This window comes from Indicator indicator, chromosome 8 (genome assembly GCF_027791375.1).
Source record: "Indicator indicator isolate 239-I01 chromosome 8, UM_Iind_1.1, whole genome shotgun sequence".
Taxonomy (NCBI): domain Eukaryota; kingdom Metazoa; phylum Chordata; class Aves; order Piciformes; family Indicatoridae; genus Indicator; species Indicator indicator.
The window spans coordinates 2900597-2913940 of NC_072017.1; the positions used below are offsets into that span (position 1 = coordinate 2900597).

Consider the following 13344-nt stretch of genomic DNA (forward strand, 5'->3'; position numbering starts at 1 on the left):
GTAGCACATCCTGTGTAAAATACTACACTGGGTAGAACCTGGATGGCTCAAGGTGGTGGTGGTTTCAGTGGGTGAAAGACAACCACATTTATCTTTGCTCTGAAACAATAAAGTCCGAGCTGCAGCTGTGGTTCAGAAGTTGTCATTCCAAATGCATTGCTGTGTTATTGACAAGGAAACTGCTGCTTTATTAACTGCAAGTATGAAAATGGTTCCACCTCTATGCGTCATGGATTGTACCTGCTGGACTTTGCTCGCTGCAGGATACGTGAAGTAGAGTTCAAAAGTTGCCTCTGGTAGCTCGCAAGCTCCTGAGAAGCTGTTTCTCAGCTGATGGGCTGGAAAAGAAAAGGTTTGGATTGTTTTTGGGGGGAGGGGGGAGATTACCAGTTTATGAATGTTCTTTTTTGAGCCAGGCCTCCAACCCTGGCTGCTAAAGGCCTCAAGCTGGTAATACTTTGAGGACTTTGTTTAAAAGAGAAAGGTGTGTCCAGCAGGTCTAGGGAAGTTCTTCTCCGTCTCTACTCTGCCCTGCTGAGACCACACCTGCAATACTGCATCCAGTTTTGGGCTCTCCAGTTCAAGAGAGACAGAGACCTGCTGGAGAAACTCTAATGGAGAGCCATGAGCATCTCCCCTGCGGAGAGAGACTGAGAGCCCTGGGGCTGTTTAGTCTGGAGAAGACTGAGAGGGGATCTGATCAATGTGTATAAATATCTGGGGGGTGGGCATCAAGTGGAGGGGGCCAAACTCTTTTCAGTGGTGTGCACTAATAAGACAAGAAACAACAGGTACAAGCCTGAACATAGATGATTTCACCTCAACATGAGGAGAAACTTCTTTAGTGTGAGGGTGACAGAGCACTGGAACAGGTTGCCCAGAGAGGCTGTGGAGTCTCCTTTTCTGGAGACTTTCAGAACCTGCCTGGATGCATGCCTGTGTGGACTACCCTGGGTGATCTTGCTTTGGCAGGGTGGGGGTTGGAGTGGATGATCTCTCAAGGTCCCTTCTATCCTCTAACATTGTGATTCTGTGACTTGTCTAGTGTTGAATCGGTTTAATGGCAAAGTATTTCTGCTCTCTGTTTAACTCTTGTTATGCTGATCTTACCCTTACCATGGTTTTACGTCCTGCAGACAGATACTATGGAGAACCTTCACTTGAGGGTCATAGCTCTGGTCCTTTGCTTTCACCTTCCTGGATCAGTGGGAACCAAGTCACAGTGGATTCTTCTTGATACACATCATGGCTCGGACTGTTGGTGGGATGGGGAACTCTTGCTCAATTGTTCTCTTACTGGAGTGTTTGCTCTTCCAGAAGACATACCACAAACAGCAGTAACAGCTGACTTCAGTTACAATAACATCAAAACTTTCCTGTGCCCTGATGGAAGAGATGAGGAATGGATGCTAAAGCACCTGAATCTTAGTAATAACCTGATTTCTGAGCTCACCTTAACTGCTTGTAGAAGCTTACCTGTTTTAGAAACTCTAAACCTCAATGGTAATGCCATCCACACCCTCACACTGGACATACCCACACCTGCACGTGAGTCTAACAGGTGTGGAAAGGTTGGTTGCCTCCTGCCTGCTTTGAAAGTGTTGTCAGTGGAAGGAAATAAGCTTAACAGAGTTCCAAAAGGTAAGCATTTCAGAGTCTTTAAAGACCTCCCTCCCAAGAGGGTGGTTTTGGGTATGATTTGGAACATTTTACTGAATTCAGAATGAGACTTGCACAGAGTTAATGTGAGGGAGAACTCCACCTGTGTGTGAGAGACTGAAGCAGAATGGCTGGTTTGGGTTTGGTTGGGTTTTCATAGACAGGCTTTGCAATTGTAATGCCTTAATGTCAGTCATACACAGGCAGATTTATCCTCTGAGAATGCAAGCAGTATTTTAGCTTGCAAAGGGGAGTAAGGTTTTTTTCAGACAAAACACCACAGCCTCCACACCCCAGTTGTGAACCTGAAAATTACAGCTCAAGAATTCCATACTACTCTGTAGAAGAAAGCCAAGATTCTTACAAACAAAGCTTGCTCCAATTTTAGTATTTCACAGAGAGAGGACAATGGATTTTGTTCAGCCAAAACCATTTTGCTCCATGCCTTCTCACACCCACCCATAGTTACGCCTTCTTGTGACAAGAAGGTGCTGTCAGGTTCTGATAGAGTTGTAGAAAGTGTCTGCCAGACACTGAACTCTGCCAGGTGCTGCTAACAGCCTCTCTCCTCATAAACAGATGATTCACATTGCCCCAGCAGAAGCTGCAGCATGAGCAAAACCACCTTACATATTGGAGGCTGAATTTAATCGATCGCTGCCAGCATCAGACTCATTAGCCCCAGACTGTGAGAGTGGAGGGGGAGGGTGACAAGCTAAAACCCCACAGTGTCAGTGTCCTGGTTTGGCTGGCACAGAATCCCAGGCCAGCCACAGGCTGCAGGCCATTGGAAGTTTTGAGTCAGCCAGGGCAGCTGAGCTAAAGAAGGAAGTTTGCTGAGGACTCCTGCATGGGCTCCTCCTTCTCCTATTTGCTGTTTACTGTGACCACCATACGTTCACTGGGCTGGGGGTAACTCTTACACTTGGCATTCACACTGGCACTAGCTTGGCTGTTTCATTAAACCTGTTTCCATTTCAACCTCTGGGCCTCCTTTTCCTGACCCTTCTCCCTGCTGGGGAGGAGTCATAGGGTGTCAGCCCAGCTGCTGCAGTTTAGCCCCAGATAAGAGCTAAAGGTGGAGAGTCATACAAAGGGAATAACTTTGCACTTGCACAAGAGTCCTTCAAGTTCTATTGTTCTCCTTTTTTGACACTAAATAGTTCTCTAGCAGGCAGGAAAACTGTTTCATTTCATTTTTTGTTGTATCAGTAAGGTTCCCATACAGACAACATAGAAAAGCTTGCATTATAAAATACATTGATGCAGATTTCCTTGCTTTATAAATAAAACTACACATTATAGGATGCCTCAGTGGCTCAGATCAAGCTTCAGAGACCCAGCTTGTAGATGTTCAAAGTCAAACTGCTGTGCACCACATCACCACACTTAAATCCCACACTCCTATAAACATACACTCTAAACTTAATTTTCCTCCTCCAAAAAACTTCACTAACATTCTAAGCTCTGGCACAAAACCACAACCTGAAGCTCTGAAGCAGAGAGGTTCAGGCACAAAGAAACCCTTGCCCCAGCTGCCACCCCAGGTGTAGGTCTGTTGCCATATTTTTGGCACAAATGCAGCTTCAGGGAAGCATCCAAGCTGCAACTCCTTGAGCAGGTGGAAAGAAGAATTGATGAAGTGCCAGAAGTTCTGCCTGCCTTCCCTATCAGCTCCCTCTAGTTTTATAGCAGGCATGAATCATTTCCTCTGCTTGCCACAACACACTCCAAGCTCAGTCACCCAGCAAACTGCAGTGAGAGATTTCCAGTCCAACAGATGACAGCAAGGGCAGATCTCTTCAGGAGAACTGATGTCTCCTCAACAATGCTGTGGGATCAAAAACTCACCTGAGAGTGCCTTCCAGGTGTTACAAACTCTTAATGAAGCTGAGTGCTCAAGAGCTACGTTCCCACTGCAACTTGCAGGCAGGAGCACTTGACAAAAAGGAATTCTCTCCAGCACTCCAAAGGGTGTGCAAGAGAGATACTGTCACAGCTAGGACAGGGACTGTGGTGCTTGATAATTCACAGGCTGATGGGAATAGCAACATGGAGATATTCAAGGTGAGGCTCAAGAGGGCTCTGGGCAACCTGATCTAGTTGAGGATGTCCCTGCTGACTGCAGAGGGGGTTGGACTGGATGACCTTTGGAGGTCCCTCCCAGCCCAGCCCATTCTATGATTCCATGAGTGTGGTGTCAGTCAGGCCTGCATCCCAGGAAGATGGTTCAAACAATTCCACATATGAAAGACTGCCTGTGAACTTGCTGCTCACAATGAGTAGGAGATACTGCCTCACTTTTACACATCTCCCTTTTGTTTACAACAAACATACTTCAAGTCTATAAACTGAGTATAATCCACCCTTCTCCCACTCCTCCTTCCCTGGTTCCAGTTCTCCAGGGCAGTGTGATCCACGTTCAGAGATGCCAGCCAGAATAACTGTGAGAGCACAGAGGGATGGTACTGCATGCAGTGCGGGATCAGTGTGCCTGCTCTTGATGCCCCACAACCTTTAGAATGGGACAACCCATGGCCAGGAAAGGCCAAGCAACGCACTGCCTGCAGCCACTCATTGCTATGAACAGGAATGGAAGGAATTGTGTTGCAAATAATTTTTAAAAAGGCACTGTGATGCCATTTGGGAAAACAAGAAGGTGAAATGTAAAACAGTTTTGCTCTTTCCAGGACTAGGCCTGCTGCAGTCTTTACAAACTGTCCATCTGACATCCAATGGCATCAGACAGATTGAGCTGAATGATTTTCAGAACTGCTCACAGCTGAAGAACATCTACTTGAGAAAGAACAACATCACTGAAATTCATGCAGATGCCTTCAGGGATCTCCACAAATTACAGGTTGTAAAGCAGTAGTGCAACTGTTGCCATGTTTTGTGTTAATCACCACTAAAGATAGTGATGATCAAATATCTGACATCATTCCCCTTCGCTCTGCTCTTGTGAGATCCCACCTGGAATACTGCATCCAGTTCTGGTGTCCACTCCCACTAGTGGAGTGAGTCCAAAGAGGGCCACAAAGATCATCCAAGGGCTGCAACACTTCTGCTAGGAGAATAGGCTGAAGAAGCTGGGGGTGTTCATTCTGGAGAGGAGAAGACTCCAGGGGGACCTTAGAGCTGGCTTCCAGTACCTGAAGGGATCCTACAGGAAAGCCACAGAGGATTTTTTGTGTGGAATGGGGGTGTTCATTCTGGAGGGGAGAAGACTCCAGGGGGACCTTAGAGCTGGCTTCCAGTACCTGAAGGGATCCTACAGGAAAGCCACAGAGGATTTTTTTGTGTGGAACGAGTGTGTCTAGAGACAGGGCACAGGGGAATGGTTTGAAGCTGAGGGAGAGTAGGGTTAGACTGGAGCTGAGGAAGAAGTTCTTCGGTACAAGGGTGGTAAGACTCTGGAACAGGCTGCCCATGGAGGTTGTGGCTGCCTCCTCCCTGGGGTTGTTCAAGGCCAGGTTAGATAAGGCCTTGAGCAGCTGAGCCTAGTCAAGAGGTGTCCCTGCCCATGGCAGGGGGGTTGGAACTGGATGATGTTTGGGGTCCCTTCCAACCCTGACACTTCTGTGATTCCCCAACAGGTGGTGGATCTCCGTGACAATGCTCTGACAACGCCCCTGCCACAGATATTCATCACTTTGAACTTCTTTCAACTTGAAGTGGATTTGTCAGGCAAGGCTTGGGTATTTAACTGCAAACTAAATGCTTTCAAGCAGTTACTTGATTTCGGTTTTGACTCCACCAGGCAAAAATTGAGGATTTCATACAACAAACATGCCACCAACTCACAGAAACCTCTGCTGTCCCTTTCAAGTTTGCAGTGTAGCCACAGGGAGGATGTTTTGCTCAGGAGGGCTGCAATCCCAGCAGGGAAGACATCAGTGCTGAACTGTGCCTTGCACAACACGAGGGGTAAGTAAAACAGGGACTCCATCCACCTGCTGCTGAAATCCAAGTGCATGGAGGATGCTCACAGAAATCTGGGCTTAAAAGTAGAATTTTAAATTGAATCATAACTGAACAGCTTAACAGGAAAATCATTAGGAAGCAGGATCATAGAATCACAGAATTGTCAGGGTTGGAAGGGACCTCAAGGATCATCCAGTTCCAACCCTCCTGCCACCTCTATTGTGCAAGGGACACCTCACACTAGATCAGGTTACTCAGAGCCACATCCAGACTGGCCTTAAAAACCTGCAGGGATGGAGCTTCTACCATCAATGCTTGCAATAGCTGAAAGTCAAGGTTCACAGGAACACACTGTACCTCCTTCCTTACTCCAGGAGGAGATGACAAACTGCATAAAAATGAACTCCTGGAAATGCTAATTTGCAATTTCGGAACTGCAAATAGTTCATTTTGGCAGTGCCCTCATGCAGCCCAGAAGGCAGCTGTGTGCTGGGCTGCATCCAGAGGAGTGTGAGCACCAGGGCAAGAGAGGGGACTCTGCCCTGCTGAGACCCCATCTCAAGTACTGCCTCCAGTTCTGGTGTCCCCAGCATCAGAAGGACACAGAACTGTTGGAGAGAGTTAAGGGGCCACAAAGGTGATCCAAGGGCTGGAGCACTTCTGCTATGAGGATAGGCTAAGGGAGCTGGGGGTGTTCAGCCTCGAGAAGACTCCACAGGGACCTTACAGCTGCCTTTGGAGGCCCCTTCCAACCCAAACAGTTCTATGAATCTATGATTCTAATCCAACCCAGAACATACTTAGATCATTTCAGTGACCTCCTCCCTCCCCACACCATGTTTCTTGTGAAGTCTGCGAGGAAGACCCCATAAAGATGTTTGAAACTTGTAGGGAATGAATACAGTGGTGCAACAGAGACTTTATACCATGCAAAGTGACTATGGATGGATACAAAGAAAATTGATTTTTTAAAAATTAGCAAAGTTAGATGAGAGTATGTTCTTGCAGGAGTAACCTGACCCTGCAAACCAAGTACCCTGTTAATATCTAAAGAAATATTTAGTTGACATTTTCTTTTCTTTCAGGAAATGGAGTCTCTTGGTGGACACCTAAAGGCAGAATTTCCAAAGATGATCATCTTCCTCACATGACACTGGATAAAATGAGTCATTTAGTGATACACCACACTGAGAAGGCTGCTGAAGGGTTGTATTTGTGTGCTCTTCATACCAGACAGGAGGAATATCTCATCTACAGTGTGGAGGTGAAAGAAAGGCTCTCAGCACCTTTGGTTCGAGCAGCCCGGGACACCAACGCTGCCTTCAGACGAGGAAGCTCGGAGCAGGACCTGGCTCTGGCTGTCTGCCTCTCCGTGTTCATCACCTTTGTTTGTGCTTTTTGCCTGGGTGCTTTTGCTAGGCCCTACCTGGTTAACCTGTGGAGATTCCTACACAGCAACAAAACCTCAGCTTCAGAACACACATATTCTAATCAAGCTTTTTCAGATGAGACCTGGAACAGAGAGCAGAGCTCTGCAAGCAACCCAACACACACACAGCACAATTTGTTCATTCCTGAGGAGAGTTTCTCAAGGAACTCAGAAACTTCTGCTCTGTATGAAAATGTCACTGGTGGCAGTGTGCATGCACCAAATAGTGCAGAAGAGTACCAGAAACAAAGCAATAATGGGACCAATGTGAAGAAGGAACCAGTGTTTGCAGACCTCACACCCAGCATCAGCAACGATGGGAATGCAGATGTTGATGGGAATGAGCTGCTCTCTGTCAGGACAGGTTACCAGAACATCCCTGAAGTAACACCAAGAAAATTAACAAGTAAAGACATTTCATCATGGAATGACTCAAACAATGAAAACAGTGAAGACTCAGAGAGGAGCAGATTCCCTCCCCTAGCCAGTCCCCCTGGATTAAATGCTGACTCAAATCACACTGACTCTTCAGATCCACATTTATCCTTCCTGGGAGAAACTGGCTTTTTGCCTTCCAAAACACAAGCCCCAGATTCTATGAAGAGCAAAGCAAGCCCCAGCTCTGGTCTGCTGCAACCTGATATCACAAAGGCTACACCAAACCTGGGGAATTTAAGTGTGAACCAAGCAGCAGAAAGCTCTCCTCTCCCAGAGTCCAACTGTAAAACTCAACATGCAGATGAGAAAGCTGCTTCAGCAGCTATCTTTGGTGATAGTTCTTCAGATGAAGGGACTCCATTCACCCTAAGTGACTGCAGTTCTTTATCAGACTTTGAACTGGACTACTATGATGCTAGTGACAACCTGCCAGCCTGTCAGTGGTCACCAGAGGAAGACAACACAAACAGTGGCACTGAGAAGTTCTCAACACCACCAGAGCCTGCAAAAGTTGCTGCTGAACTTCAGTGTGCTAGGAAAGATGAAGATGAGAACAATGCCTGGTTTGAAAACACTATTGATTATGGATCTGGCACCACCATGCCTGAAACAACATCACCTTACACTGATAAATATGATGGCCACCTAAGCGTGTCATCTTCAGACACAGTTAGCTCCACTCAACAAGTTCCTGATGACTTCCCTAATGCAGAGTCCACAACACAAAACTCTGATTCTCTCTGCAATGCAAGCACAGATTTCATTAATTCGTTGTTACTTTCATTAAAACATTACCCCACAGATGAGACAGATGCAGAGAACGCTCCTCAAGAGCCTGAATCACAGCTCCACCAGTTTCCCATTGAACCTCAGCATTCCCTCAGCTTCAGTCCCACAGAACAATCAGAAAACGCACCAGAGGGAAGTACAGACAAGCACATAGCTAAGAACTCCTCTGAAAAGAGGAGGGGTGGAGGGGATATTAGATTGGGAAGGAAGGCAAGTGAGTCAGAGGACAGGGATTTGATTTTTGCTCCCATTGATACTGGTTTGAATGAATGTGTTAAGGAAACATTACTGCTGCATTCCAGCAGCGAGGCATCTCATCAGTCTCTGCCTGAACACACAGCTGAAAACCATTGCACAGTGACTAGAGAGAAAGATGACTTTCTGCCACAGGGGAAGCAGGTGAGCACAGCTGAGGCTTGTGCAGATGGACTGGAAGGAGGTTTTCAGGAGAAAGCCTGTGATGGATGCACAGAGTTACAGGATGCCAGCAGCTGTGGGCTGCCCCAGGAAACTCAGCCTTGCAGCCTCACAGCAGATTTGTTGCGTCTTGGCTCTTCCATGAAAAAAAAACAACAAGGCTGCAACACAGAAGATCATTTCCAAGGGGATCAGAGTGATGAGGATGAGATTTCCTTCTCAGTCCCACAAGGCTTCTTCAACAGAAGCACAGAATACAGCTCATGGCCACTGCCAGAGAAGACTTACACAAGACAGCATCTCTGAAGGCTCTGACTCCAGCAAGCTGGAGGACCACCTGCTTGGACACGGCTGGAGAACAATTCCACAGCAGCTGTCCACCCTCAGTATCCAAGTGAAAAACTCACTCAAGAGAGTCAGCTTGATTTAAGACAGGGACAGTTCTTTGTTAAGAAGAAAAGAGCATTTGATGGATTTGCTAACATTTTGCAAAGCAGGAGAACAAACTTGAATAGCCTGGACGCCAATGTGTAAAGTCCCACAGAGCTGATGTCATACAATAGGTGTAAGAATTACTGTGCCTTGAGATGAAGTCTGTAGCTTTTAGTACCTGTTAAACACCATGGGCTGGGTTTTGTTGTTTGGTTGTTTTTTTGTGTGTGGGTTTTTTTTGGGGGGGGGGATGTTTTGGGTTTTTTTTCCCTTCAGTACAACCATGTGTCTTTAACTTCAGAAATTCAAATTCACAGAGTCATCATAGAATGGTCTGGCCTGGAAGGGACCTCCAAAGGTCATCCAGTCCAACCCCCTCTGCAGTCAGCAGGGACATCCTCAACTAGATGAGGGTGCCCAGAGCCCTGCTGAACCTCACCTTGAATATCAGTGAGCACTGCTAGAAAGAGCCTGCCTCTGTCTTCCTTTTACATCCTCCCTTCACACATTTATGTGCATTACTCAGATCCTCCAGCACCTTCTCTTCTCCAGGCTAAACTGTCCCAGCTCTCTCAGCCTTTCCTCATAAGAGACATCCTCCAATCCCTTTTATCATCTTTGTGACCCTTTGCTGGACTTCCTCCAGTAAGTCAGGGTGTCTCTGGTACTGGGAAGCCCAGAAGAGGACACAGTACTCCAGGTATGGTCTCACCAGTGCTGAGAGGAAGGAGCATCTCCCTCAACCTGCTGGCAATACTTTGCCATCATGCAGGAAATTAATGAGGATACTGAACAGGACTGGACACAATGCTGATCCCTGGGCTACAGTCCTAGTTACTGGCCTCCAACTAGACTCAGTGCTACCGCCCCACACCATTCTGGTCCATGCCTTTCAGCTTGTTTTCAGTCTACCTCCCCATCTGCTCATCCAGCCCAGGCATCACCAACTTTTCTATGAGGACCTCATGGGCTGACAGCCTGTCAAGATCACAGAATCATCAGGGTTGGAAGGGACCTCAAGGATCATCCAGTTCCAACCCCTCTACCATGGGCAGGGACTCTTTCCACTAGATCAGGTTGCCCAGAGCCACATCCAGGGATGAGGCTTCCATCACCTCCCTCAGCAACCTGTTTCAGTGTCTCACCACCCTCATGGTGAAGAACTTTTTCCTCATGTCTAATCTAATCTGCCCTGCCCCAGATTGGATCCTTTCTCCCCAGCCCTATCATTACCTGACACCCTAAAAAGTCCCTCCCCCAGCTTTCCTGTAGTCCCCTTCAGATACTGGAAGGCCACAATAAGGTCTCCTCGGAGCCTTCTCTTCTCCAAGGTAACAATCCTGCTTCTTGTAAAATTGTCTACAGAGCCACTCCTGCTGAAATTGACTCTTCTGGTTGAAAACATTTGTACTCCAACACCGTTCACACATTCCATTTGGAACATACCTCTTCCCAATTCAGTTTTAAATACTGATTTGCTTTACTACTGGAAGTAAGGATGGCAGGGCTGGACAGGCAACTTCTCTGCTACTGCTGACACGAAGCACATGCAGATAGGACTTTCTGAAGTATGAACCACAGAGAAATCTGAAGTCAGTTGCTGAAACCAACACAAATACTGTTTATTTGTGGGATGTCATTTTTACAGTAACACCAGCAAAAGACCTGAAAGAATAAAAATAAAAAAAATAATCAGCCATGTTAGGTGGCATTGAACAGGTCAGGTGCTGAGTCCCAGGAGTTCAGCACACCCTTATTGATGTCAGATTGAAAGAACTGAGAATTAAAACATTCACAGTTAAGAGGTTCACTGCTCTTCCTGCAGTAGGTACTGGTTTGTGACAACACACACACACACACACACTGAGAGGGGAAGTCTGAAAAATTAAAACATGAAAATAAAATTAAAAGTAAAAACAAAAACCAAGCTAAGTTTTAGTCTCAGTTACAGAAAACAAACTTCAGTTGGATGGATTTTATACACTTCTACAGCAGTGTAAAAGGACACAAATCTAAGGCCTAGAAAGAGGTATTTTAGCAGTCATAATTAAAAGTGGGACACAAGCTAACCTTTAAAGCTGTCTATATGAATTCCAAGAGTATTAAACAGTTTGTTAGGCTTGTGACCAAGGGTCAACAGAAAGCTGGGAAAACCTTAACCTTACTTGCCCCCTCCCCCCAAGAAAGTTGGAAACATTAGCCAAAAAGCAATGAGCTGAAAGTAATTTTGATTGTGAGAGCTTATTTATGAGGAATAAAATGCCTGTGTTTGTGGTAACATGGGAGAAGCCTCCAGTCCTTCACAAGTGTTACAAAAGGTTGTAGAAAAGGAATCCAAATATTTACTGCGAGCTCAAAACCAGCCTTGAAGAGGTTTTAACTGAAAATTCAAGTACATAAAGGATTCCAATAAATTCCATCTTCTTCAGCTTGTTTCCCTTGAAAACAGGTAAGGTGGGAAAATGGCAGTAACACAGAATTTAGTAGTATTTTAAATACTTAAGATTTTGCTGTATAATGAAATTTACTTTGTGGAATGCAATGCTGCAGATACTGTTCATAGAATCATTACAGTTGGAGATCTTTAAGATCATCAAGTCCAAAGAGCTCCAACTGTCTATGAGCTTAGAGTTTCCACTGCTACAGCCTCTGGATGCTGTTTTCCTTTCACTAACTGGCTCTCCACCTTACATCTCCCTGGTACCAAGCACAAATTGCACACAGATCATCAAGTTTTTGTTCTAAGGACAGTAACAATAGAGCAGAAGGATCAGCATGAGATCTGTGACACTTTTGCCTGAATTACCTCTCAGTCTTGTCCCACAAGTCTTTGTCCAGTATGTTTATAATCTGGATATTACTTTTCAAAACAAAGAAACCCAACCCCCCTACACCAGCTACATGAAGGCATAACAAACAAACCAGCAAACACCAAACTTGTACTAACTAAAGTTAAACCAAGCAGCTGAGTTAAGTTTCCACAATTATTCAAACAGGAGGGGCAATTCCTTCACAATACCAGAGCTGCAAAGTCAGGGTCCTGTCTGCCAGCACACAGAGCAAGACCAGGAGGATGGATAGCACAGGGAAGCTTCTCAAGCCAAACAGGCCATCTGAAGTCTATTTGCTCTCTGTAAAGGTCAGTAAGCCCTCTCCTAGCTGCAGCTCCATTTGTGGTTTATTTTATGAAGATGCATGTTTACAAACCAGCTGAAGGCTACAGATTATCCTGCTTGCAAGTGGAAGAAAACAAAAAACAAACAATTGCAGCATCCACCTGATGCACTTCTAAACACAGCCTTCCTTTCCACCACTCCCAGTTCCTTTCAGCCAAATTAATAAATGAAGTTTGTTTACTTACACAGCAGGAATACTTCCTCAGGTTCCTTTTCCTCTGCTACTTTTGCTTTTAATTCAGTTTTGTATTTTGCTAAGCCTTAGCAGCAAAGCTTGAAAAGAGAGCATCTGACTGAGCTGAACAGATTTCTGTTGACCCTGTGACATGAAAGTTAGACCTGTAACAGTCACAGATTAAAAGTGTCTTTGGCTCTTGCTTCCATTCTAGGAAGTTCTTTGTGACATACAAAACCTTGCACTGGTTGCAGGGTTTATGCCAACTGGTGCTAAATTGTTTTCTGGAGTCAGTAACTAGCTTAATGCTTCAGAACAAGGACAGTACTTCTAGACAAATCTTAGCAACCACAACTCAGCCTCATGTCAAAAGCTATGCTGCTTCCAAGGTCAGCCTTTGAAGAACTAAACCAGCAGCTTCACTGGCATTTCCTTAACAGCTGTAATTATGGTAATAGACCATTTACCTCCAAAGTCTTCCTAAAATGTGTGTGTTTTAGGAAGAGGCTTCTTATAAAAGTTAAATGCCACATCCCACTGAATTAATTTCCTGAGCAAACTGGCAGAAAAGGATGGAATGAAGATCCTGCACTGTAGTAGGTGAAAAAGCAATGACCACATGTGTTCTACTGCTGTTAACTTGCTAAAGAGCACTCTTTAGTGCCATGGAAATTCCAACACAACTATTTCACAGGGAAAGGTACTATTTTCTTCTCAGCATTGTGAAATCCCAGGGTTTGTAGATGCACACATGTTGTACATTTATGTATTTACAAATCTACACAAACAACTTTGGTCTTTGGCAGCTGAGTTTGACAAACCCAACAGCAGCCACAAACAGATTTGAATGCAGCTGACCACCTGTAGCACCACAATGACAACTTCTTGGCCCAGGGCAAGCAAAC

The 13344-nt window shown here is 45.5% G+C and overlaps 1 protein-coding gene across 1 annotated transcript; it reads left to right on the plus strand.

Annotated features, from left to right (window-relative positions):
* Positions 1-1122: 1122 nt before the first annotated feature.
* On the plus strand, positions 1123-9190 carry LRRC66 (leucine rich repeat containing 66). Its single transcript, XM_054383292.1, is given in 6 exon segments — positions 1123-1641; positions 4350-4519; positions 5256-5586; positions 6669-8941; positions 8943-8991; positions 8994-9190. Coding segments are annotated over 6 exon segments (3516 nt in total). The 5' UTR covers positions 1123-1145.
* Positions 9191-13344: the final 4154 nt, after the last annotated feature.